Source organism: Lygodium microphyllum, chromosome 7 (assembly GCF_053477565.2).
Source record: "Lygodium microphyllum isolate KBCC chromosome 7, Lygodium_microphyllum_v1.1.10, whole genome shotgun sequence".
NCBI lineage: Eukaryota > Viridiplantae > Streptophyta > Polypodiopsida > Schizaeales > Lygodiaceae > Lygodium > Lygodium microphyllum.
Genome location: NC_141141.1, coordinates 51069793 through 51095857, shown reverse-complemented (window position 1 = coordinate 51095857; position 26065 = coordinate 51069793). Strand labels below are relative to the sequence as shown.

Below are 26065 nucleotides of genomic sequence, written 5' to 3'. Positions count from 1 at the left end.
AAGGGAACATGCAAACTAGGACAAGGCTGACATTCAATGCGCCGAGTGTGGGATCACACACCTGTTTCCTGACTGCCCTAGACGGAAACCATCAGCCAGTTCTGCCAACGTGCCCTCCGTGCCCTTGGGACTATTCGGTGTGGAGACCTTTGGCGGGGAGGATATGCCCATTCCACTACATGTCATGATGCGAGCGCAAACAAAACGAACAGGCATCTCGTTGCTTGGGCCAAGTAACCTGGATGCAGCCTCGTTGGGAAAGAAAAGCCAGAGGAAAAGGAGAAAGAGAACGGACACAAAGATTACCCTTAAGACTGAGGAAGCTACAACCTTAGTGGCAGGAAAAGGGGTCACTGATGCCGAGGCAGAGACCTCAGCTCCTAAGACAGCAGAACTAGGGAGTGCCAAGGTAGGGGAATACCCCCATTCCAGACGGCAACTCGAGGCTATAGCCAAAGTTAAGGAGTGGGTCAAGGACGCCCAAGAACACCTTAAAGATGTAGAACCCATACTGGAAGACCAAATGGAAGACTTCTCTAGTATGAGCACACCCGTTTCGCCATCGCGACCTTAATTGGGGAACGCACCCACACCATGAGAGATACCACAGAGGCAAGACTAAGGAGAAGCTTGTCAACAAGCTAACTAGGACATATGGCCAAAGAATGGTGACCAAGGAGGAAGCCAATCACCTAGCAACCTCCTCACCACTTTAGTAACCACCCCAGTAATCGTGAGCCTGGGAGATTTGCTTAGGCAGCACCCTCCCTTATGGCAAGAATTAAAGCACTGGGTGGAGGGAAGGGGGAGTATACTGCCGTTGACTTGCAAGAGCAGAACGTAGTCACGCAAATTCCAAGTCTAACGCTGCACTCGGCTCCAAGGTCACTGCACGTCAACGCTTTCCGGGAAGGCACGAGATGCATGCAGTTCTACCTATCTTAGCCTTGGGGGACGCAACACGAAAAGGAATCGTAGACACTGGCGCCGGGGCCAGTGTCTTGAGCCACGCAGTTCTACAGGCCTGGGGAAACCCACCTATGGAAGCGGCTAGGTTCAATGTTACATTGGCCAACGGAATGAAGGTCAGACCATTCGCGGTCCTAAAGAATTGGCCAGTGAAGATTGCGGGAGTGCAGTTTTCCGTAAACTTCATTGTCATGAAGAGTGTGGACTACGACATAGTGCTAGGTTGACCTTGGATGAGGAATGCGCGAGTTATTGAAGATTGAGGAAACAACCTCATCTTCTTGGGGAATAGGACGGAAGCGGTAAAGGTTGAGATGAACACCTGGAAGACTATCCCAGCCGACCTCGATGCTATCTCGACCATGCTAAAAGGTGATGCCCAGGCAAGCAAACCCTAGGGTCATTGACCAAGTACATCCCCTGCCCTGAGGATGAGAGGGATTGGATGCATGTCTTGGCAACCGTTGATCTACCATTCTCAGATGAGGAAGAGCTGTATAAGCAAGCTGCTAAATCACTAAGCATGCCGGCAAAGGAGCCCACTGTGCCACTCTGCATGATGGCAGGAAGCTCACGTGATCTAGGGAGACCGGTCTCGTTCCATATCCCCACCAACAAGCTCGAGCTTCAGGAAATCGTAGAGTGCCTGACCAATAAATTGAAAGGCAACAAGGCGGCTAATCTAAAACCCCTAAGTGATCTCTTGGCTCGGCTTGAGTGGAAATGGACCAAAATTCACGATCTTAACCTATTATACAATTGGGCCTTAGTCACCGACGAAGAGGAGATTGGAGAGGAAAACCTGGGGGATGACGAGCAGTCAGAGGGGAAGATTCTGATGATGAGGGGTACGAGCACTGTTGCTCTGAGGCGGACGAGAGTAAAGAGGAGTTAGATACGATAGAGTATGACACTGAAGGGAGAGCAATCGAACAGATCGAGGCAGACTCTAGGCCTAGAAGGGAAAGGGCAGGTTGGAATGAAAAATGAGTCATGCGGATGGAGTGCATGGGAGCCATGGATTACGAGCAGGCAGGGGTGGCGCAGTCACTGGTAGCTCCAATATTGAAGACAGATTCACCTACTGAACTACGACCCCCTGGCGAAACTCCTTCCTTAAGTGAGGGATGTGAGTTTAACTCGGAGTCTGAAGTCAATACAGAGAGTGATCCTGAAATATCCCAACCCTCTGAGGTCAGACGGACCAGAGGGGACTTGCCAGTCCACCTAAGGCACAGACGGTTAAGAGAGGAGGCCATGAAGCAAACTAAAGACTTAGAAGCAGAGAGGCAAAAGAAGCCGCAGGTGTCAGAGATCATAGCCTGTTTTCAGGCAGGCAGCAGCTGCACAGTCCAGCTGCACAGTCGGACTGTGCAGTCGGACTGCCACGTGGCAGTCGGACTGCCTGCAGCTGTTTTTTTTATCAGGCTGTGCCCTATTTTGGCACCCCATTCTAGGCAGATTTTCGCCTATTTATTGCTGACGTTTTCAGCAGTCTGGCATTCATTCTCTGTTGCAGATTACAGACCGGTGCCGTGCAGATCTCTGTCTCTGTTCGCAGATTTCAGACAGCAGACAGTGCAGACTGCAGCAGACTTCGAGGTGGACAGCAGGTCGCATCGTCGAGGTGGAGACACGCAGTCCAGCGCACTGCGCCCGTGTATATCTTTGTATTCAGCATTCTTTATACAGCAGATCTTCAGTGTACACTGTCTCTTTCTCTCCCTTCTCTCTCTGCGTTCTCTCTCTCTCAGTCCTACGCTTCTGCACCGCTGCACTCTAACATGGTATCAGAGCAGTGTTTGAGGGCTGACTGAGCGTAGAATCAACCTGAAGAGGAGTTTCCATCGCGACACAAATTTGCGTTTTTTGTGTTTAAGGGCAGACAGGAGGGCTGCGCCTTGGAACAAGGCTGAAACGAGTGTGGGCGCACAGGTGGTGGATTTGCTGCTGTTTACTGCTGTTTGTCGCGGAGAAAGTTTGAGTTTTCAACCTAAAAGTGCAGGTTTTGCTTTTTCATCGCCTCCGGCGGGTGAAGGAGCTTCGGGACGCTGAAGAGCCTTAGCAGGCTGAGTCTACTCAGTCAGAGGGGGCTGCTTTTGCGTTTGAGAAGGCATTGCAGGTGAAGATGTCTACAGAGATGGACTTGGAGTTCCAGGCGATTATGGACCGGAAGGTGCCTGTCCTACCGGCTCTTCCTACAGATCAGAAGCTCGACGGCGACAACTACCGCATTTGGCGCGTTATGATGTTGGCCATTCTGGAGTCCTATGATTTGGCGGAGTTGGTACAGGAAGATATTGACCGGCCCTCGGTAAGAGATGAGTCCAAACTCTCTTCCGATGCTCGTGCGGAGTTGGCCAGGGCCCAGTCTCATTGGGACAAACTGAATGCCAGGATTCGATCCTTTCTCTTTCTATCATGCACTACAGCCGTGATCGCTCACATCGAGCACTTGACGGTGGCTCGTGAGATATGGCTGGAGCTTGATCAAATGTACAATCGGATGACCCTAATGAAGAGGGTTTCTTTGGAGGTACAGATGCGGACCTTGTCCGTCAATAAGTCTTCTTCGCTAAGGGAACACATTAACAAGCTAAGGCAGCTACAGATGCAGGTTCAGAATGCGGGGAAGCCGATCTCCTCCGAAGACATGGCGATTACACTCTTGTCCCAGTTGCCGCCACGATTCGGTACATTTTACTCTGCCCTTATTGCTTCGGGGCGAGAGTCTACTCTTCGGTGGGAAGAGTTGGTTCCTATGGTCTTGGACCAAGAGGAACAGCTAAAGGGACAGAATGCTTCCAAGACGGAGGCATTGACAGGTCAAGCCTCTCAGAAGAAGGGGAAGGACCAAAAGAAGAAGAAGGGGGATAACAAGTCCAAGAAGGACAAGGAGAAGGACAAGGACAAAGATTCCACATGCCATATTTGTGGAAAGACTGGCCACTGGAAGAAGGATTGCCATGACAAAGACTCGAAGGACACCAAGAAGAAGGACACCAAGGATTCTGGAGCGGTGGCTGCACCCTCATCAGCTGCATTTCTACATTTAGTTGTCATTGAGGACGCTTCACCGAATGCTTCTGATGCTGTGATGGCGGCTTCCCAATCTCGAGAGTGGATTATTGATAGTGGTGCCTCACGGCACATGACTCCTTCATCAGATGGTGTTGCCCAGCTGCGCCCGTCGCGTGGGCAGGTTCTCATTGGAGACAGCTCTTCAGTTTCTATTGCAGGTCGGGGTAAGATGCAGCTTATTCCGGATGGACGAGGTGGCACCCATACTTCAGAGGTTTTGCATGTACCAGGATTGGGGTACCATCTTCTTTCAGTCCATAAGATTTGTTCCCTTGGTCTTCTGGTGGAGTTTGACAGTTCTACAGTGCGAGTCCTTGATCGTGAATCGAGGAAGGTTCTATCATTTGGATATGAGGAGAACGGCATTTACAAACTGAAGTCTTCCATTGCCCTCTCTACTATTCTTCTTACCTCACAGTCACAGTCTGAATTATGGCATGCTAGGTTTGGTCACCTGAACTATGACTATCTTCGGAAGGCGTCACGGGGACAGCTTGTTCGAGGGTTGTCGGATATAGTGGTGAGCCAGCAGCCATGTGTCTCCTGCATAAAGGGGAAGCAGCATAGGGATGCCATTCCCCACACCGCTTCGCGGCGGTCTACTTCACCAATGGAGTTAGTATCTACGGATCTATGTGGCCCTATGAGGAATGAGTCCCTGCGTGGGAGCTCGTACTTCATGCTGATCGTGGATGACTATAGCAGGATGACATGGGCCTACTTTTTGGCACTAAAATCAGAAGCTTTCTCGCACTTCAAGGATTGGCTTCTCTTTGAGGAGAACCGATCAGGCCGGAAGTTGAAGACCTTGCGATCCGACAAGGGAGGTGAATTTGTCTCTAATGAATTTGCTCGGTTTTGTGCAGATAGAGGAATTCACCAGGAGTTTGCCAATACGAATACTCCACAAGAAAATGGTATTCTCGAACGGAAGAACCGTAGTGTGATCGAGATGGCACGCACCATGATGGAGCACCGACAGACCCCCCAGGTTCTGTGGGCCGAGGCTGTGGCTACTGCAGTCCACATCCTTAACCGATCTCCTACTTCGGCCGTGGAAGGGATGACTCCATTTGAGGCGTATTTTGGGTCGAAGCCAGATGTTTCTTACTTTCGGGTCTTTGGGTGTGATGCCTATGTTCACATCCCCAAAGCTCACCGTGACAAATTCGAAGCGGCTTTCCGCAAACAGGTATTTGTTGGCTACAGCTCCCAGTCCCAAGGCTACCGACTCTATGATCCCGTCAAGCGGGATGTATATACTAGCCGTGATGTGCGGTTTGTGGAGGTTCCGGCTTCTTCAACGGGTGAGGAGCATCCCGTTCTTGGAGATCCAGGGGAGAGTTTGGCTCCTTCTAGAGTTCCACTGGAGCCTGTGCCGTTTGATTATGATTCTGTTTTTGACACAGAGTCTACTGTTCCACCGGCTCCTTCTGAGGAGTTACCACCGGTGGACATTCCAGAGTCTTCTACTGATGGAGAACGACGAGGGGAGGTTCGGCCTCCTCCTCGCTGGGCCCGTGACACACTCCGTGATTCAGGGATCGAGGGGGTTCCTGAGGAGTGGGGACCGCAGGATGGTCCGCGGCGGTCACGGAGGCACCAGGCGCATTCTTCGGAGCTTGTGTGCTCCAATTATTGTTTGATGTCCCGAGTTATGCAGGATCGAGAGCCCACCTCCGTGAAGGAGGCTTTACAGTCCGCCCCATGGAAGAAAGCTATGGAAGCTGAGTTGGAGGCTATTGAGAGGAATGGCACTTGGTCACTTGTGCCACGCCCCCCGAAGAAGAAGGTGATTGGAGTCAAGTGGGTCTTCAAGACCAAATATCTCAGTGATGGTACTTTGGATAAGCACAAGGCTCGCCTTGTTGCTAAGGGTTTTGCCCAGCGCCCAGGGATTGACTGTCATGACACCTTTGCCCCTACAGCCCGTATGGCAACCATTAGAGCTGTTCTTGCTTTGGCTGGCCATAGGAGATGGCCTGTTTATCAGCTGGATGTGAAGTCGGCCTTCCTGAATGGTGATTTGAAGGAGGAGATCTACGTTGAGCAGCCTCCTGGCTTTGGTTCTTCGGACGGGAAAGTCTACAGGTTGAAGAAGGCCCTGTATGGTCTCAAGCAGGCCCCGCAAGCTTGGAACGAGAAGATTGATTCGTTCCTCCAATCTCAGTTGGGATATCGGCGGTCCAAGGCCGATCCGCAGCTGTATGTTCACACTTCCGAGGATGGTTGTGTGCTGTTTGTATTATATGTTGATGATTTGATTGTCACAGGTGATGATGCACAGCAGGTCCAGGAGACAAAGTCAGCTTTACATCGGACGTTCGAGATGACGGATTTGGGGCTACTCCATTTCTTTTTAGGATATGAGATTTTTCAGTCTCAGAGGGGGATCTTTCTCTCCCAACAGAGATATGTACAGGAGCTCTTGGTGTCTTTTGAGATGGAAGATTGTCGGGCCCTCTCTACTCCTATGGATCCGAACTGGAAGGCCACTTCCCACTCAGCTTCTCCTTTGGCGGATGCTTCCCGCTATCGACAGTTGATAGGGTCTTTGATTTGGCTTCTCAACACGAGGGTTGATCTATGTTTTGCTGTTAGGCTCTTGGCAGGGTTCATGAGTGAACCTAAGACGGTGCATTGGCAGGCTGCTCAGAGGATACTTCGGTATCTGAGGGGGACGTCTGATTTGGGGATTCATTACCCCGCAGGGACAGATGGGTCAGATCTTGTACTTGCAGGTTGGAGCGACTCGGATTGGGCCGGTGACGTGGACCACAGGCGGTCTACAACAGGTTACTGCTTTACTTTGGGTGCAGGTGTTATTTCTTGGAGTAGCAAGAAGCAGCCCACGGTAGCCCTTTCGTCTACTGAGGCGGAGTATCGGGCCGCGTCTTCCACCACATGCGAGGTTGTGTGGCTTCGGAGACTGTTGGAGGAGCTTGGGTGCCCCCAGACTCGTCCTACATTGCTGCGATGTGACAATGAGAGTTGCATTGCCTTGGCGAGGAATCCTGTTTTTCATGCCCGGACGAAGCACATTGAGATCCAGTACCACTTCATCCGAGAAAAGCTTTTGGATGAGACCATCACTGTGGAGTATTGCAAGACGGAGGATAATCTTGCGGATTTGTTTACGAAGGCGCTTCCTCAGTTTCTACTTCGGCAACATTCCAGATCCCTCAGGCTTCTGCCCTGTCCAGGCTCTGAGAGGGGGTGTTAGAGATCATAGCCTGTTTTCAGGCAGGCAGCAGCTGCACAGTCCAGCTGCACAGTCGGACTGTGCAGTCGGACTGCCACGTGGCAGTCCGACTGCCTGCAGCTGTTTTTTTTATCAGGCTGCGCCCTATTTTGGCGCCCCATTCTAGGCAGATTTTCGCCTATTTATTGCTGACGTTTTCAGCAGTCTGGCATTCATTCTCTGTCGCAGATTACAGACCGGTGCCGTGCAGATCTCTGTCTCTGTTCGCAGATTTCAGACAGCAGACAGTGCAGACTGCAGCAGACTTCGAGGTGGACAGCAGGTCGCATCGTCGAGGTGGAGACACGCAGTCCAGCGCACTGCGCCCATGTATATCTTTATATTCAGCATTCTTTATACAGCAGATCTTCAGTGTACACTGTCTCTTTCTCTCCCTTCTCTCTCTGCGTTCTCTCTCTCTCAGTCCTACGCTTCCACACCGCTGCACTCTGACAGCAGGACCTCCCCAAACGCTTCACAAAGTTTAAGAAGGGTGATAGAGTGGTGGTTTTGCTAGGAGCAAAGAGACAAGGGCAAGCCAGTGAACCAATTGAGGGACCCGCCAAGGTCAAGGAAGTCGACCTGGCAGGGGAAGGCAAGAAGCCTCCATCGCTGATGACCTGACCAAGGAGGAGGAGGCTAGACTGGTTGCTCTCGTGCGAGAGTATGTCGATGTGTTTGCCTGGTCCTTGGAGGAACTTAGAGGAGTCGATCCTAGGGTTGTGACCCATAATATTCCAATGGTTCCAGAAGTGGTGCCAACGAAGCAAAGACCTTACCCTATGAATCCCAAACACGCCATGCAGTGAAGGAAGAAATCGATAAGCTCATGAAGGCAGGATTTATATATGAGATTGAGCACATGGATTGGGTATCGCCCATAGTGATCGTTATGAAAAAGAACGGTAAAATTCGGGTGTGTGTGAATTACAAAAAGGTTAATGCCGCTACGAAGAGGGATAACTACCCCTTACCATATACCGAGCATATGCTGGAGAGGGTGGTAGGCAAAGAAGCTTACAGCTTCCCGGATGGTTTCTCTGGCTATAATCAAGTGCAAGTGCACCTTGACGACAGGCACAAGACTGCCTTCACCACGGAGTGGGGCGTATTCGCCTACATCGTTATGCCCTTTGGGCAAATGAATGCACCTGCAACTTTCCAACGATTAATGTGCACCATCTTCAAGGATATGCTACGACGTGAATTAGAGGTGTTCGTAGACGATTTGTGCATACACTCTAATTGGGCCGAACACTTAGAGAGGTTGAGAGCAGTCTTTGAACGATGTCGGGTATACAAACTCTCATTGAACCCCTTGAAGTGCCAGTTCTGGGCGAAGCACAGATGCATCCTAGGGCACGTAGTGTCAAGGAATGGCATTGCCACCGACTTCTCAAAAGTCAGGGTCATTGTCGACCTACCACCACCTATTAACTACAAGGGCGTTCAGTGTTTCTTAGGCCATACGGGATACTATCGATGCTTTGTACTAAACTACGCGCTGATTGCTGGACCATTGTATAAGCTGCTAATCGTATTCGAGTGGATTGAGGAATGCCAGCGCGCGTACGAAGAGTTAAAGAAGGCTCTCACCACTGCACCAATCTTGCGAGCCCCAGATTGAAGTATAACATTCCATGTACACATAGATGCCTCTAAGGTTGCTATTGGAGTTGTTCTATGCCAGCCTGGTGAATATAATCTTGATTACCCTGTGAGCTTTGCCAGCAGGCAGCTCACCGAAACGGAGATGAACTATTCCACTACAGAAAGGGAAGGGCTAGCCATGGTGTTTGCTGTAAACAAATTTAGACATTATCTTTTGGCCACACCCTTCGTCTTTTTCATTGACCATCAAGCCCTGCTGTATCTTGTGAACAAGCCGTGCGCTATAGGTCGCATAGCGAGATGGTTACTTCTCCTATTGGAGTTTGATTTCTCCGTGGTTGTACGTAAGGAAAAGCAGCACTACATGGGGGATCACATGTCCCTCGTACCCACAGGGAAAGCTGCTGGACAAGGCATACCTGACGACTTACCGGATGCTCATCTCTTTGGCCTGTCTAGCAAAGGGGACTTGTTTAGGGCTGATTTGATGCCATATTGGGCCGACGATGTAGTCCAAGTGCTAGAGAACGGTCTGTCTGAGAGACCTATTGAGAAAGCTAAGCTAAGGAGACTTATCTTAAAAATCCAGCCATACCAACTGATCATTGGCCAACTCTATAGGTTGGGGCAAGATGGTTTGTTGCGTAAGTGTGTGTGCGAGCACGAGATGCACAATGTATTGAGAGAGGCACATGGCGGGATAGCTGGTGGGCACTTTAGTGGGGATACGACCGCCCGTAAGGTGCTACAATCCCAACTATGGTGGCCCACTCTGTTCCGTGATGCTGCTAAGTTTGTCAAACACTACAATGAGTGCCAGAGGACTTAGGTGCCCATGCGCAAAGATAAGATGGAGTTGACCCCCGTAATAGCGCGAAAGTCCTTTAAAAAATGGGACATTGACTTCATTGGACCTATCAGTCCTGTGACGCAATACTCCCAGGCACGCTACATCATTGTGGCAACGGATTACCTGACGAAGTGGGCGGAGGCAAGAGCCACTAGAAAGAACGATGTTAGAACCACTGCGAAGTTTCTATGGGAGCAGGTCTTTTCACGGTTTGGTTGTCCAATCGAACTAGTGAGTGATCAGGGCACGCACTTCATTAATGAAGTGATATCCCACCTGCTCTCAACCTTCCTAATCATTCATAGAAGGTCCTCTCCCTACTACCCTCAAGCAAATGGCCAAGCGGAGTCCACAAATAAAAACCTAGTCAACGTGCTTACCAAGATAGTATCCACATCACGAAGAGACCGAGATAATAAATTGATGCCGGCCTTGTGGGCCTATCGAACAGCCTATAAGACGGCTGTGGACAAACGCCCTTTAGGCTGACCTACGGAACGGAGGCCATTCTATCTTTAGAGTTCTTTGTCCCTAGCTTAAGAATAGCAGCTCAGAAGCATTGGGAGGAAAGAGAAGCTTGGACTAACCCCTTAGTGGAGTTAGAGCGTCTCACGGAGACTCGACTTTTAGCCACCCACGCTCTGATTTGTGAGAAGGCACGATGAAAGATGTGGTTTGACAAGTATGTCAACCAGCGCAACTTTGATCAAGGAGACCTTGTCCTACTCTACTCGGTGAAAGGTCACAAACAGAAAATGAAATTTCAAGGACTGGGACTTTTCCGGGTGCGTGCAATTAGTAGAACGGGCAATGTTGAGTTGGAGACACTCGAAGGGGAAGGAATAGGCTTTTTCAATGGCAGTCGCATGAAAAAGTACTACCCTCCTTCCCATCCATTGCACGAGCCACCTATGCGTGAAGCTCCTGTCAACGTCTGCGTGCCCACAATTACTGAACTAATAGATCAAGATGAAGAAGCAGTAGTACTCGCCTACCTACGAATCACGGTCATCGCAGAACGGACGTGTTCGTTTGATGCCCTGATCGACAAAGGTGCCGACCATAATATCTTGACGCATGACCATTGGATACGCATCGGTCAGCCTAAATTACAGCCCACAAACACGAAACTTAGCCCATTTGGGGGCAACACTTACTCTCTCTTAGGAAAATGCCAAGTGGCTGTCTCCGTCGAGTTTGAAAGCATCCCAGTCATCTTTTATGTGTTACCAAACACTAAGGGGGCCGGTGATAAATCACTACTAGGCCGCACTTTCAAAAAGCTGACAAACTGCAATGTGTACTACAACCTAGAGCGCATCCATCTTGTTGTAGGCAATGTGCGCATAGTAATTACTTTCAGCAAGGGCAATCTTACGCCTCCTACAATTGCAGAGCTACCGATAGAGACTCCCTCGACCAAGCCTAAGGAGAAGGGCATGGATATCTCACCCCGCGCTCCAACTGCCAAAATCAAACCCACCCAAGCCACTCACATGGCCAAAGAGCCCACGCGCATATGGGTGCCAAAACGGCGGGGGCCATCTCCTGGTAGACCGCAAAAACATGGTTCTAAACGCAAAAACCATCAGTCGCAGTCTAAGAGGCAGCCTAGATGCTATCGACATAGGCGCAGCACCACGCTGCGATGGATATCGAAAGATCTCCTGTGAGCACAAGGATACTATGAGGGCAACCCCTGGATATGGGTGTCTAAGGGTGGACACTCAAGGAGCCCAACTATGAGTAACCCCACTCCAGCTGGACAGGCTAGCACATACAAAGCACAAGTCGCAAAGAACGCCGAACTCGCACCAGTGATGATTAAGGACCCCCAACACATTCATTGTCCCGAGTTGGATACCCCAGTACCACCCAGGTCAGAGGAGTTGCACACCCCCATGCCGACTCGAATAGAATGCAGCACGCCTCCTATACCATGGAAGCCCGCTGCAGCATCTCCAAATGCTCCAGAGTGCAAAATCCCATTTGTGACGCCAGCAATGGAGTCACCACTGTCCAGTCCAATTGCGCCATCACCACCAGCAGGTCTTAAGCCTTCATACAAAAGACGATCTTTTCTTTCAGCGGCCAAGGATCTTGCTGAGACCTCGGGGAATGACGTAGTGGCATGCAACAAGGAGTTAGATGACACTTTCACTACATTCACTAGGAGCTATGAGAGGCTTGACCTAGGACTTCTTGACGAACCCCTTGCTTCTGATGTTCGCGTGTTGCCGTGCACTTGGGAAGAATACAAGTTTATGACTATCAAATTTCCCAAAATTGCGGCCGAGCTAATCGCTAATGGAGAAATCTCAAAGGAGCAAGCTGTTCTCAGATGACTAGTCACCTCTTACCGCAAGCCTACTCGCTCTACACCTGAACAAGAACTGGAGGAGCTCACGCCGCTTGCCAGCTCTGCTTCTCCATTTTTACAACTATGGTATGCCTTACGACTCCAATGGGAGAAAAAAGGCCACTGTATCATGACCAATGCTGAGCAAAGGAGGGCAATCAAAACAATTAAACGCGACCCTACTTATGTGGCACCTCTTTCATTTAGAGTTTTGGACATTACACGCAACTTACACTTAGATGATCAGGTATTGGCCTACCCATACATTGACCAGTTCCTCACGGAAGAGGAGTTGCACGTTGCTAGTCGCCTCAACTCCGGGGACATCTTTCATGATGTCTTGACCTACATCACTCAAGCTTCCATACAACCATGCGAACTTGATCATCATGCCCAGTTTGAATATAACCCTAACCTTTATGCTCGGCTGTTGGCCAAGTAGCTCACCCCACACAGCCCATGCGAGCCCTTCTTCTCCCCTCGCAAATCCTAAAAAGGATTCTCGTAACACTTAGGAAAAAGGGCGGGGGGGGGGGGGGGGGGAGAGCAAGTGACAACCAAGTGACGAACCAAGTGATGTAGCAAGAGGTATAAAGGTTGAAAGTGATCAATTGAATTCAAATAGGAAAGAATGCAATGAGAAAGATGGATGAAAGAGCCACCGCGTGGGAAGAGAATAACTTTGAAAGAATCAGGCAGTTAACGGAGCGCTTGGCAATGGCCGAGTGTGAGAGAGTGCTTGCCGAATCTAGGGTTGAAGCAGTTGATGTATGCGCCAACGCACAGAGGCAAGCCTTTCTCAGCACCGTGCTACATGTCAAGCAGAGGGCGATGATTCAGTGGAGAGGGTGAGAAGGAAGCTAGAGTTGACTACCCGAGCACTAAGATATGGCCTTCAAGAACGGGAGCTCCCCACCGGCATGGGAATCACCAAGGAGCAGCAATTTCACTACTTGCGCCATGCTAGCCTCTTCACCATTGAGCTCAAGGAACTAGGGTTCGAAGAACAGGAGCAGCCCGCACCACCACCACAAGTGACCCCAGCAGTGGCCGAGCAGAATACCGAAGAGGGCTCGGACTTGGAGTAGGAGGACGAAGAAGAACAACGAAAAATGCCCAGTCCGCCTCTACCAGACCTCCCGCCAGACGAGCCCGAAGATGCCTACATGCATGAGCGCATCGTGGCAGCCAGAAGGAGGCAGGAACTGGCAGAGGACGCACAACGCAAAGCACGGTCACCATCCAGACTATTCCCTGACGAGCTGGTGTCACTACGAGGGGATCCCAACCCTATCGATTGGCCTCAGGAATTGATCATCTGGCGTGATCGGGAGTTCCAGACCAGACCATTTGAGCTATCATTTGCCTATCCACGATCGCTGGACCGTGCGTTGTCTCTAGGCATCCTATCCAAGATCAAGGACCTGGCCAATGACCTGGCAAACAGATGGATAGAAGAGAGGAGCCTTATTATAACCAGGTGGAGGCAAGAGCCTGCAGATTACTGGCAGGACAAGGTGAATCGGATTCCCAAATCCGTCCAAGGCTACGAGGCGCAGCCGAAGTGACGGAGGAGGATTTGGAACGCCAATTTTGATGCCTGGACCGCCTTTTGCAGCTCACTTCCTGAAGAACGTAACGACCCAACCTACATGCCCTACCCCCGTCGGCATGGAGTGGATTATGACCGCACTATTCATGGGGATTTTGATTTTCCTAGAATATATAATGTAAATGCTCGAACTCCTGAGGAATGCTTAGTTTTTAGAGTAGAGGATCTCCTTCCATCCATCAACTGCTTCCTCGCGGACTTTTCTTCTTGCCCGGATCCCGCCTTCCTAACCACCTGCAATTATCTTAGGCTGATCAAATTCCTATTAATGCAGAGGCCTACCTCCCCCCCCCTTTTTGACATCAATCTAGGAATAGATAGTAGGGCTATGACTAGATTAATGATGAGGGCAACCCCGCTTTTCTCTTTTTGCTTAGAACTCTTAGAGAATATGAATGACACTCGTTTCACGAGGTGTGACCATCCCTTTTTGTCATCCACACCTTTGAAGGTCCGGGCTGCTATTAAAGAATACCTCCAAAGCCGTGCCTTTCTATCCCAATGCCTGCGACCACCCCGCGCTTCGGTTGAAGGTGATAGGCACTAGCCAAAACGCCTTCTATGTATACAATCTCCAAAAAAAAAAAAGAGAGAAAGAAAGAAAGAAATAAAAATAGGGCAGGACTTCCAGACCTGTCACCCTAAGCTCTGCACTGCACCTCCAACAACACACGAACCGGGTCCTCAAGTGTGGGACATTACCGAGGGCCGGTTAGACCCATCTCCCGGTTCCACTGCACATGCACTTACACCACATCGTGAGACGGACACACCCCTTAGGGATTGCATAACTTTCTCTTGCAGGCTCTTCGTAACTCAGAGGGGACCCTCCATTGGCATAGATCTTGGAACCACGTGTTCTTCAACTGATTACGAAGCCCCGGTTTTGACAGTCATTGCCGAAGAAAAATTCCAACCGTGTGACAAAGGCCGAGCATCTTTATGAAGATCAAAGCACGCTGGAATCTCTCCAAATCATCAAGAATCATTCCAACCGTGTGACAAAGGCCAAGCATCTTCATGAAGATCAAAGCATCCCGGAATCTCTCCAAATCATCAAGAATCAACACCCCATCATCTCTCATTCATAGCACCACCTTTTTGATTGTGATCATCTACCCGCCAATTCCACTTGGCACCAACCCCAAGTTCCATGCTGCTCCCCACCCCAGTGTCATGGGACTAGCACTCCGTTAGGAGGGGGGTAATGTTTACCGCAGCACAAAGGAATGGAAAATGGAGTAGAAGTGCGGGAAAAATGGAAAAAGGAGATAACCAAGAAGGCATAGGAAAAAGGAAGGAAAAGGCGTTCTGGATGGAGGTTAGACCCTGAAAATTTGAATGACGGTGTCGCCTCGAGAAAAGAAAAGAGTAAAAGCGCGCCATTAAATATGAAGGCGCTCCCAAATCCTTGTAAAAAGAGCGCCCGGCTCACTCCTGTGCAAATTGTATGCATTAGTGGGAACGGGATAAGTTAGAACGGTGGGAAATAGGAAAAGAAGGCCTAGGCTAATGGCCGGCCATGTAAAAAGTGGGGGTGACCGCCCAAAAAGTAGGGCATGTATATAAAGTTCAAAAGTGAATGAGAAGTTCATTCTTGTGTGTGGCCAAAGCTTCTTCTTCTTCTTCTCTTGTTTCTTGCCTTCTTGCTTGTGCTTGAGTGAGGGATGGAGGGAGTGAGTGTATGAGAGTGAGGGATCGTGAAGAAGAAGCTCCCCATCTTCTCTCTTCATCTTCTCTTCTCTTCTTCTCTTCTCTTTTCTCACGCGGCTATGGAGGATGGAGCTTGACGGAGGGGGCTTGAGCTTGCCACAAGGATCGTGGAGCTACTGGAGTGCAAGAGAGAGGAGGGAACTCGATTGAGCATCAAGGTAAGCTTACTACACCCGCAAGGTAGTCATTGCGCGTCGGCTATGTGAGAGGTAGCCATTGCTGCTCGGCTTGAAACGCTTGATCAATAAGCGGTCCGTAGGTCTCGGGGTAGAGCTCTGTAGCTCCCCTACACCAGGGTGGAGACAACTGCACATGCCCAATACCTTTGACTGCATAAGAGGCATTGTTAGCATAGATGACTATATCCCCCTTAGGTACATCAGAGAGAGACGAAAATAATGCTCGACAAGAGGTGATATGCTTAGATGCACCACTGTTGAAATACCTAGTAGAAGCTACATCAATAATAGAAAATCAAGCATCATGAATAGATGGATTATATTGACATTGAATGAAAAAAGTATAATCCTTGAACTGAGAATAGTTTGTTGTCTCATATGTAAAAGGGGTGGAAGAAGAAGGATGACCAGCATGAAAGGTTACTGATTTTTGACTAGCAGCCTTGTTTTTACCTTCGGTTTGGATTTTCCACGATGATGGGTGGAAAAGGCTTGTTCGGTCGCCATGGTAGCATTGCGGTTGATTCGGCTTTGTTCTTTCTACAATAAAAGAGACACAAGCTGATTGAAACTATAGGTAACTTGGTTACCCATAGTCACCAAGTGCAAGGTGGTAGCAAAAACTTCATATGACTCCGGTAGACCATTAAGAGTGATAGAAACAAGCTAATTTTGTGGGACCTCTTCATCAATATCTAATAATTGTTCAATACAATATTTGATGTGAGTGAGATAGGCATCCATGTCACCTCATTCTTCCTTGTGGCATCTTCCAATCACTTATGTAGGTAAGCAACACACGCTTCATTACACACTTGATATAATGATGCAAGCTTTTGCCATGCATCCTTGGCTGTCTTACATGATCGGATGTGTGGAATGATACCTCTCTTCATAGATAAAGCAATTAAGGCATGCACTTGGCCATCATGGCCATCCCATCGAATTTGATCTTGAGTGGGAGGCATTGTGGAAGAGGAAGATTATTTGGCATCATGAGAGCCACCTCGTGATCTGGAGGCAGGAAGTGGTGCCAATGTTGGAGAAACCGGCCTTTGCTCCGGTGCTTTTCACAATATGCAATAGATTCTTCGTGCAAGAACATTGGGTAGTTGGTGCCATCAAGCTTGTCGTCGGCACCAAGCTGCCCAGCAAATCATTATTATTACTGGCCATGAGTGGAATTTAGTAATAAAATAATATCTTCTAGGTGAAGAGAGAGAAAATAGATGCTTGAATAATAATAAGACGCTGATAGAAGAGATGCTGCTTGCCTCAATGAAGTTGAATAATATAAAAAATAATACATTTTTCTTGCTGGTTTCTTGCTGAGGAGAGAGAAAAATATGCAGAAAATAACTATTTTCAGGAAAAAAAATTACCTGATCAAGGCAGCAATCAGCAATATGCTGAAATCAGAGATCAATGGTTGAAGTGCTCCAATAATGTGAACAAGAACAAAATATAATGAAAATATGCTCAATAATGTGGCAAAATAATAAAATTTGTCTACAATCTTGGAGATAGGCATGAACAGTCCCAAAAAGGATGTCTTCAATGCACGGCAGCCAAAGAAGATGATTTGAAGCAAAAGCCCTAAAATTTGGCAGCTCAATGATGAAGAAGCACGTAGACAATGTCGGGAGGGGCAATTCATGTGCTGAAGAAGGGAAATGGGAAAAAGCCCCAAAAGTTGCGTGAAAATTAAAGAGAAATGAAAGAAATCAGATAAAATTATTACCCAATTAGTGTCAAATGCCGTGCCTCAAGCTGAATTGGGCCTTGATTTTGATGTCTTCAATGCACGGCAGCCAAAGAAGATGATTTGAAGCAAAACCCCTAAAATTTGGCAGCTCAATGATGAAGAAGTACGAAGACAATGTCGGGAGGGGCGATTCATGTGCTGAAGAAGGAAAATTGGGCAAAAGCCCCAAAAGTTGTGTGAAAATTAAAGAGAAATGAAAGAAATCAGATAAAATTATTACCTAATTAGTGTCAAATGCTGTGCCTCAAGCTGAATTGGGCCTTGATTTTGATGAATTTCATAGAAGCCCCAAAATTTTGAAAGAAATAGAGGTAAAATTAAGCTCGAACATTGAAAAGACCCAAATTTTATCGAGAAGTTGAAGAGAAATTTGACAATTTGTGTGAAATTTTTACCCAATACTGAATGTCGCTCCCTGTGATGAATTGAGCCTCAATGTTGATGAAGAATTCCAAATTCTTAAAAAGCCCCAAATTTGGCGGTAAAATTGGAGAAAAATTAGAGGCGCTAAGCAAAAATTGTCAAATCTGATAAAGATTAGTGTTGAAAATATGCAGTTTGGTGATTAATCCATGGAATTGATGAAAAGCCCCAAATTTTTTTGACAAACTTGGTCTGAATTGGAAGATTTGATGCAAAGTCCCAACTTTTGATGTAATTAGTGCTTCGGTAGGGAAACACTTGGGAATTGGGGCTCATAGTTGAAAGATTAAAAGAATGAAAATGTTTTTTTTTAAATAAAAAGGATTTTGATGCCGATGTTGTCGGGAGAGAGATGGTAGGGTGATTGATTTGTTGCAATGATGTGGTGCCAAGAAAAAAATGTTTGTTAGGCGATTGGGTACAAGGCGGCACGATTATCGATTGATGTGGTAGGTTGGCTAATGAAGTGGAGATGTGGCAATTGGTGGTGGGAGGCAAGTGGCATTAAAGGTAGCAGATCAAAGGTGACAAGGGGAATGCTTCAAGGGTGGCTGGTTTAGGCGGTGGTGTGGCATCAACAGGGATACAACATGTCAATGATGAGGCGACGACTAGTAGGCAAATTGGTGGGACCATCGTGGTGGGTTGAGACCAGCATGGTGATGGGTTGGCAATAGTTTAGACTGCAAGTGTGTGATGATTCTGCAAGAGAACTGGCGCAAAATGAAGGTAGTCGAGACTTCAAGGGTAGCGAGTCAGGTCTTGAGCAATGTACAAGGTGCATGCACAAGTAGTCAACACATGGCTAGCATGCAAGACAATGTTGGCGATTGAAGATGGAGAAAGAAGAAACTGAATGGTGGTGACAATGGCTGAAACGGTGATGTGTGACCGTCAATCACTACTCGTCAGGGTTTATCAAGGCTAGCGCAAGGGCAATGGCTTTGGGTGGCAACCAACTGAGGTGTGGTACTCAATGGCAATAGCTGCGAGGAAATGATCGTGAGTGATGGCAATGGCAATTAAAAAAAGGCCGCTTTGATACCATTGTTGGCCCAAGCGTGAAGCAATTGTGCGATTAATTTAATGGAAAATGAATGAATTAATCGATGCACAATGATACTTGATTAGGAATGAGAAGCAATGTATTAATGAGTAAGAGAGAGTACAATGCTCATGGTGACCACACTGAATAATGCGACACTTATGTGCTAATGAGGCATAAAGTATCTATTTATAATCAATTGAAACCCTAACGGCTTAACCATCATTGAAAACCCTAAATGAAACCCTAATCCTAGTGTCACTTAGTGCCTAGGATACTAGGGGCAACAACTGCATTTAATGATAGTTTTAAATGCCTAGGGAGCTTGGAACATTGATCAAAGGGCATCTACGTGTAGCCCACGAGATGGCCTACATTTATTGCAAATGGATGGAGTACAACTAAGATCCTGTGATCTCCTCCACTAATCTAAGTGCCTCATGTTGTCAAAATTAACTAGCAAGCTTTCAAACCAATTCACCCCTTCGTTTGCTTGGCCTTCACCCAACTCCTTGAAAGACAAGTTAAGCCCCAAATCTGATATCGGTTGGTTGGTCTTTTGAATCTCTTTGAAATTCTTTGATTTCAGCTGTTGCGATTCAAGTCTTAAGTCTTCAATTTTGAGCATACATCCAAAGGGGGTTGTGAAATCCTAATTTTTGTTGTAAATTAAGGTTTATAGTAGAGGTTTTTCAATATGTTCACCTCTAATGACTCAAGTGGATGGATTTTATTGAGATAACTTGAGAGATGTCTGTAGGATGAGAGGATATGCCGTAGAGAGAGAAATTTCAAAGTTTCATTGCAAGAAAGGCTGATTTATTGTTGCTGCCTTGCTCAAGCAGCCATGAAAGTTGTCACCTATAGCTTAGGATGACCAAAAAGGCTGCTGCCCTCTCCTTTCTATTGCTACTTGCATTAGAAGGGCCTTGGGCTGCTGTCACTTGTACTTGGAAGGCTCCAAACTGTTGTTACCCTAGGACTAGTCCTTGTGGTGGCTGCAAATGACATTAGGAGTATCTCATTGCTCATAATAGTCTCCTTCTCTCTCACAATGGTTGGAATAGACATCCATTAGCCTCCACAAACGTTTTTTCCACTTGCACGAGCAAGTTTTGCGAAGTGGCAGCCTTTTAATCCCATTATCAACTTATTAATTTTTTTCAGAACATTAATTGTGAAAATTAGTTAAGTAATTATTCTAGTGCTGAGAAAATTAATCCCACCAGCCAATTATTAAATTGGCTAGGCGTTTGTCTTCCAAGTATCCTTGAGCAGTTATTAGCCCTTAGACCAGCATTAATTAATTAATTAATGTCTAGTCTCTAATATCACCACTACCACTAGTGGTGAATAAATTGGTCTAATGGCCAAAATCTGACACTGAGTACCACCTAGTACCCATTAGACATAACTTATTACAACTTTTGCCTTTGGCATCAGTTGGTATCTCGAGGTTTTGGACCCCACATTGTGAAATAATTAGCTTGCAGCTCACATGCAAGGTTGTCTCCGTACATAGTATGGATTGATTCGTAGGGTACAATTCGTAGGGTACGGTACTGTATGTATTCATACGATTTAGTACGAAAAAACTGGCACTTTTTTGCCACTCTTCCTCAAGGCTACAACTTTCTTTCTTTGGCCTTTATTGTTCTCTTCTTTCTCTCTCTCTCAAGGCTCTCACATCCTCTCTTTTTTCTCCAGCTCTCTCAACTCTCTCTCTCTCTCTCTCTCTCTCTCTCTCTCTAGCCTCTCTCTTTCTCAACCTTCTCTCAAGCCTACTCTTATTTGTATGATCCTTCATGTATGATATATCCACTCCCATCTATGTACCGTATCGTACATATTTGTATGATTTTGTACAAAAGAATTAGCCCTTTTTGACCACTCTTCCACAAGCCTCGTATTTCTTTCTTTCTTTTTTTTCTCTTTCTTCTTTCTCTCTCCTTGAAGCCTCTCTCTCTCTCTCTCTCTCTCTCCTCTGACACCCCTTTTTTTCCTCAAGCCTCTGCGTGCGCGCGTGTGTGCGCCTTGCGAGGGTGGGACATTGAATATATCTAACAAGTACTTGGCCATAATGTGTACTACCTCCCCCAATATTAGTTGATACCTTGTTGTGCTTGCTTCTCTATATCCATCACTCGTAGCTGCCATGGATCCTCAAAATCATGTGTAGGGGACTCTCCTCCATCTCTCCCTCTTTCTTGTTGGTGCTCCACAATAGCATATCTCGACCCCTTGAAAGGAAAGTAGCAAAGGGCAATGTATAGCATGCGGTCGTGGGAGATCTCCATGCTGATTCACATGTATCGTGCGTCAGGGTCTGGTGCCATGATACATACTCTTATCTTGGAGAGCTTGTTCGATCAACATTGCCACTCCTAATACTCAGGTGGTGTTGTGATATCTCATGCAACTCGTGTGTGGACTCCCAAACATATTTGTGTACTCTAGGTAGTCCCCTCTCAGGGCTTTGATGTCTCCGTGTGACTAGAATCAGCACATGGTTCTCCATCACATCCTCCATCCTCCCTGGGTGTGTCCATAGTGAGCCGTTATAGGTCCATACTGACATTCGTATTTCTGAGGTGTTTGTCTCATAGGCTGCACATCCCTATTCAACTACCTTTTCATCAATGATGACTCTGCTGTCTCTATATAGTGCCTTCTTGCCCTCTTTTGTGGCCTTTATTATTTTGGGCATACTCACGTGCCTATGCTCCACTTGCTTGCATCCTGGTAAGATCATTGTCTAGGTAGATGTCCCTTGGGAGTCCATATAGTATGGCCTTCTTCTTCATGAAGGTCATCCTCTCCATCTAATCTTGTAATCTTAAAATGAGTGTGCACTTTTGCAGTTCTTTCCCAACTCTCTAGGCTTTGGTAAAGAAGAGTGTATCTTCTTCTTTGTATCCGAGGTGTATGCACAAATTCTTACGAGAGAGAGAGAGAGAGAGAGAGAGGTCCTCTTTTACGAAAAAAAAAAAGAGAGAGAGGTCCTTAAGTATCCTGTTATGTCACATGTAAAATCCAAGAAGAAATTAAGTCTAGTTGAATTTTGAATGCATCTCAGCATGCTATAGAGTGCAATCATGGTGAGTATTTAGAAACCTATCACTAGCCCCTTCAAGTTGATATGAGGGGATGTAATATATCGTAACATTGGGCAGGAGGCAGGGAAGGTTCCCTGCTGTAGACTCTATCATCTCTCCTCTGCACTTCTATTATGTCAATGCCAGGATCTAATGATCAATCTCTCCCTTATGCGCCTGTGGTGGCTTGCGGCTAAATCGTCTAGGCCTTGTAGCCGCCTGGGTATCTGGGGTTCTTTGTACTGTAAGCACTCATTATGAAGTGGAATATATCGGGGAAAGGGGTATGGTGCGCTGGTGGGTTTAAAGTAGTGGGTAATTTGTGCTTGGGCTCATCAACTTCTAAACATGTGTAGAAGCCCCTCTCGATGTCTATGGGTTTTTTGAATTTTCTTTGACCATGAGTATCTGATTTTGCCTTCTGAAACAACTCATTATAGGGTGTTCTGGCACGTCTAGCTGATGAACCCAATTTTAAATATAGGTTGTTCTTTCCATTGGCCATCCTTAAGAGAAAAAATGAGCATTTAACCATATTTTTTAATACTCAAAGAATAGACAAATCACATTTTGAGCTGTATGGGTGTCAATCTAATGTGAATCATGGAGCCAAAACATCTAGACAGTAGATTGATGTATAAAAGATTGGTTACAGATTGCATAGTATACTGGACATCTACAGATGTAATGCTCTTTTGACTCTACCTCTCCATGGGAAAGAATGCATATCTTCTCTTCCCTGGCCACCCGTGCTGCTCTATTTGCCTCATTTTCAAGGGTGTTTGATGATATTATATTCTGGCCAATAGCCATGCTGATAGTTTGGGATTATGCACATCTAGATAAGCAATTTTGAAATCTTGTTTCTGCTGGTTTTTAATGGAGGTGCTGTCAAACAACTTACACAGTAGGAGAGGTGCAGAGTAAAGTCGTTTAATTACTGCTAAAAATGCCAGTTTTTCAGTACACCCCCAGGCATAGATTTTCTTTTAAATTTTCCTTGGGGAGGTACATGCATGTCTATAGTACATACATGTAAGAGAAGTACATGTCATAAACATAACTTGTGAACAAGTAAGATGAGGTATATTTATGGGTTTTATCATTTGGCAGGAAAATGCCAATGCTTTAAAGGCCCAACTTGAGCAACAAAAGACGGTTGTTGAGAAACTAATCTCCAGTACCCGGGTAAATGTCTGATATAAAATGATTAATCATATCCACTGTTTCTGTTATTAATGCTCTCTAGACAAATTTGTAAACTCAAATATCTCTGGTTATCCTTGGTGCACAGCTTCTAGAGAGCAAGATCCAGGAAGCCAAGTCCAAGAAAGATACTCTCAAGGCTCGGGCACAATCTGCAAAGTCTGTTCTGTTAATTCTAACTTCATCCTCTGAAGTGAGTAATTTTTGGAGTCAGTTACCTAATTGCTGCAGTATTCTGCAGGACTGCTACTAAAGTAAATGAGATGCTTGGAAATATCAACACTAGCAGTGCCTTGTCAGCATTTGAAAGAATGGAAGAAAAAGGTAATTGTTTGCATTGTGACTAGCCTGTCTTGTCTTTTAAATTGAGGATTGCAAATTGTTATCTATTTTCAGTGTCATAGCACGTGTGCTCCAGTCCTATGATTAGATGACACATGTACCGAAACTGCATGTATTTGTGAAAATACATTGGCACATCACATGCATACACAAAGGGCTTCTGGTGCAAAATTAACATACCTGCATGCGTGGCTTTATGTTGTGATAGATGTACCAACTCTTGGTATGACCCTTATGCAGTGCATGTGATCTTGGTATAATTATATTTAAGCATTCTATTCTAATTTGTAGATGCATATGAAATATTTAAATTATTGAGAATCCCTTTGCATGTTAATCTATGCCTTGAACAGACTATACCTGTTGAAACCATTGATGATCCCTTGCATGTTAATCTACACCATGAATAGTATTGACGTTGTAGGCACACAGCTCGCTAATGTTCGAAGTTTGCTAAAGGTAAGGTTGTAGAGTGTCAGGTTTTGAAAGGTATAAAGTAAGCAAGTGCAGTTTGTCTCTTTTTAACTGTATAACAGCATTTATAATTCTGATCACGTTTCTCTTTTCGCCCAGTTTCTGCTCTTGAGGCTGAAGCAGATGCCTTGAATCAACTGAGCACAGATGATCTTGCAGGAAAGGTGAAAATTTAAGATGCTTCGTTTTGTTACTAGACTATAAACAATCTTGATGATTTGTCTAAACCCGTGTCTTACTGGCATCTAGTTTGCTTTATTGGAGAGTAATGCAGTGGACGATGATTTGGCGACTTTAAAGAAGGAGATATCAGGATCTTCAAAGGTAATGACATGGTTACACAATATTTGTTAGATTTGGTGCAGTAGATGTACATGCTTTTAAGCCTGGGCTTTTCTTCCTTTCTTTGTGTTGATGAGTTTGAGCGAGTGAAATTTTTTTAAATCTACGCAACCAAATGGGCATCTGGTCTCTTCACTCGAGAGCATGCCCTATTGTAATGAAACTAAAAATTCTGGAACACAAGGTCGCTCTTCTTTTGTTTTTAGCATGAATGGTTGTAGGTCTGTTGTTTTTGTTTGGCCTTTAAACGGCTATTCAGATGCATTTTCAGATCTTATACTTGTCTGATTATTGATGGCTCAGAGGCCCAGCGAGCTTCCAGCAGGTCGTTCAGCTGTAAGCAGTGGCCCGTACCCATTTAAGGATGCTGAAGTTGAAAAGGAATTAAACGAGTTAAGAAGGAAAGTCTCTGAATATTGATCAGGAAATTTGACCAGCTTAACCAAGCTTGGCCATGGGTGATATATATGGATATCCCTGTTGGATTATCAAGGGTCAGTTGAGACTGTTTGGTGGCTGGCCAAGTGAAGTACTGATTTGATCGAGACATCACATATAGTGTACCATGTATGCCAATGCTGTCTTCTCACCAAGAATAACAGATTGTAATTCATTATATGTACTCGCAGAATGGGAACAATATAACTGCCATATATTTGGTGCTGAATTGAGTACGAAAGGAAGTTGGAGCTCGGCAGTTTGGACTTCTCTGTACAGTAACTGCTTTTTGTGTAAAAGACATGAGAATGCATCACCTCGAATCAGTTCTTTTTGCAAGAAATCACTGGAGGAATACACATGTTAGGTAGACTATGTTTTTCGAAGCAGAGAAATAGAAAGGATGTCATTAGTTACTTGGATTTGGCAGTTTGGTGCAAACATGTTCAAATTGAGCATTTCCAAACTGCGAGTTTAAAGGAGGGCTTTGTTTCTGAGATATGTGCGTTGTCAAGTCCATGATATGCAAACCCAGCTCCTTACTGGCCCAGCTCCTGGTTTATTTTGTCATGTTGTGACAGGCTATTACTGAACAAACTTCTTACTGGCCCAGCTCCTGGTTTCTACACGTGTGTCCTGCTTTCTATTCTCTTTGTAGAACACTTCACAAATCTCTCCAAAATTCAAGAATGTGCCATGGTGGTCCTGATCACAAGGACTATACATCGGTAGACATGTGCCACGTAACGCACTTATGTCTATTTATTGTTCAATATAAAAACAGGGGTGTGGCAATAGCTTATAAAAATGTATAACGAGGCTGACCTCGTTGAGTATGTACCCACTTTTCATAATGAATACTCTGCACCAATGACACATGGTTCACTTGCATCCAATAAAACCTGTAAATCACTATAGCTTATTATTTCAAGCCTTTGAACACTTTCAGCCAAAGAAGTTTTCTACCCTTTTAAACTACGTACCATTTACCAGTTGCATTTCAACCTACATCCATGGAACAAAATTCTGGCGAGTTTCACGAGTAGTGAATGGCAATTTTAACCATGTTTAAGCAGCCCCTTGGCTCTAGTCACACCTAGCTAAGTATGTAAATTCTCCCCGATAGAAGCTCATGATGCTGTAATTAACAATATGGGAAGTATGCGAGAATTTGTTTAGAACTTATTGTGATATAGGATTGCACACTAGATTGGATATGAAGGGGATGCAATGGCAGTGGAGAAGGAGAAGAGGAAGATGCGGGAGAGAAGAGCACACATGATGTAGGTGCTGTCCAACTGAACTGACAGCTTTATTGCA

The 26065-nt window shown here is 46.1% G+C and overlaps 1 protein-coding gene across 1 annotated transcript in view; it reads left to right on the top strand.

The window, feature by feature from the left end:
• LOC148033436 (membrane-associated protein VIPP1, chloroplastic-like) overlaps nucleotides 1-25161 on the top strand; it is a 32291-nt gene extending 7130 nt beyond the window's left edge. The window contains exons 6-11 of the mRNA XM_087681360.1: nucleotides 23057-23131; nucleotides 23238-23308; nucleotides 23391-23473; nucleotides 24065-24129; nucleotides 24215-24289; nucleotides 24611-25161. Coding sequence (XP_087537486.1) covers nucleotides 23057-23131; nucleotides 23238-23308; nucleotides 23391-23473; nucleotides 24065-24129; nucleotides 24215-24289; nucleotides 24611-24727 — 486 coding nt within the window. The 3' untranslated portion in view covers nucleotides 24728-25161. The remainder of the gene's footprint in view (nucleotides 1-23056; nucleotides 23132-23237; nucleotides 23309-23390; nucleotides 23474-24064; nucleotides 24130-24214; nucleotides 24290-24610) is intronic.
• The last annotated feature ends 904 nt before the right edge of the window (nucleotides 25162-26065 follow it).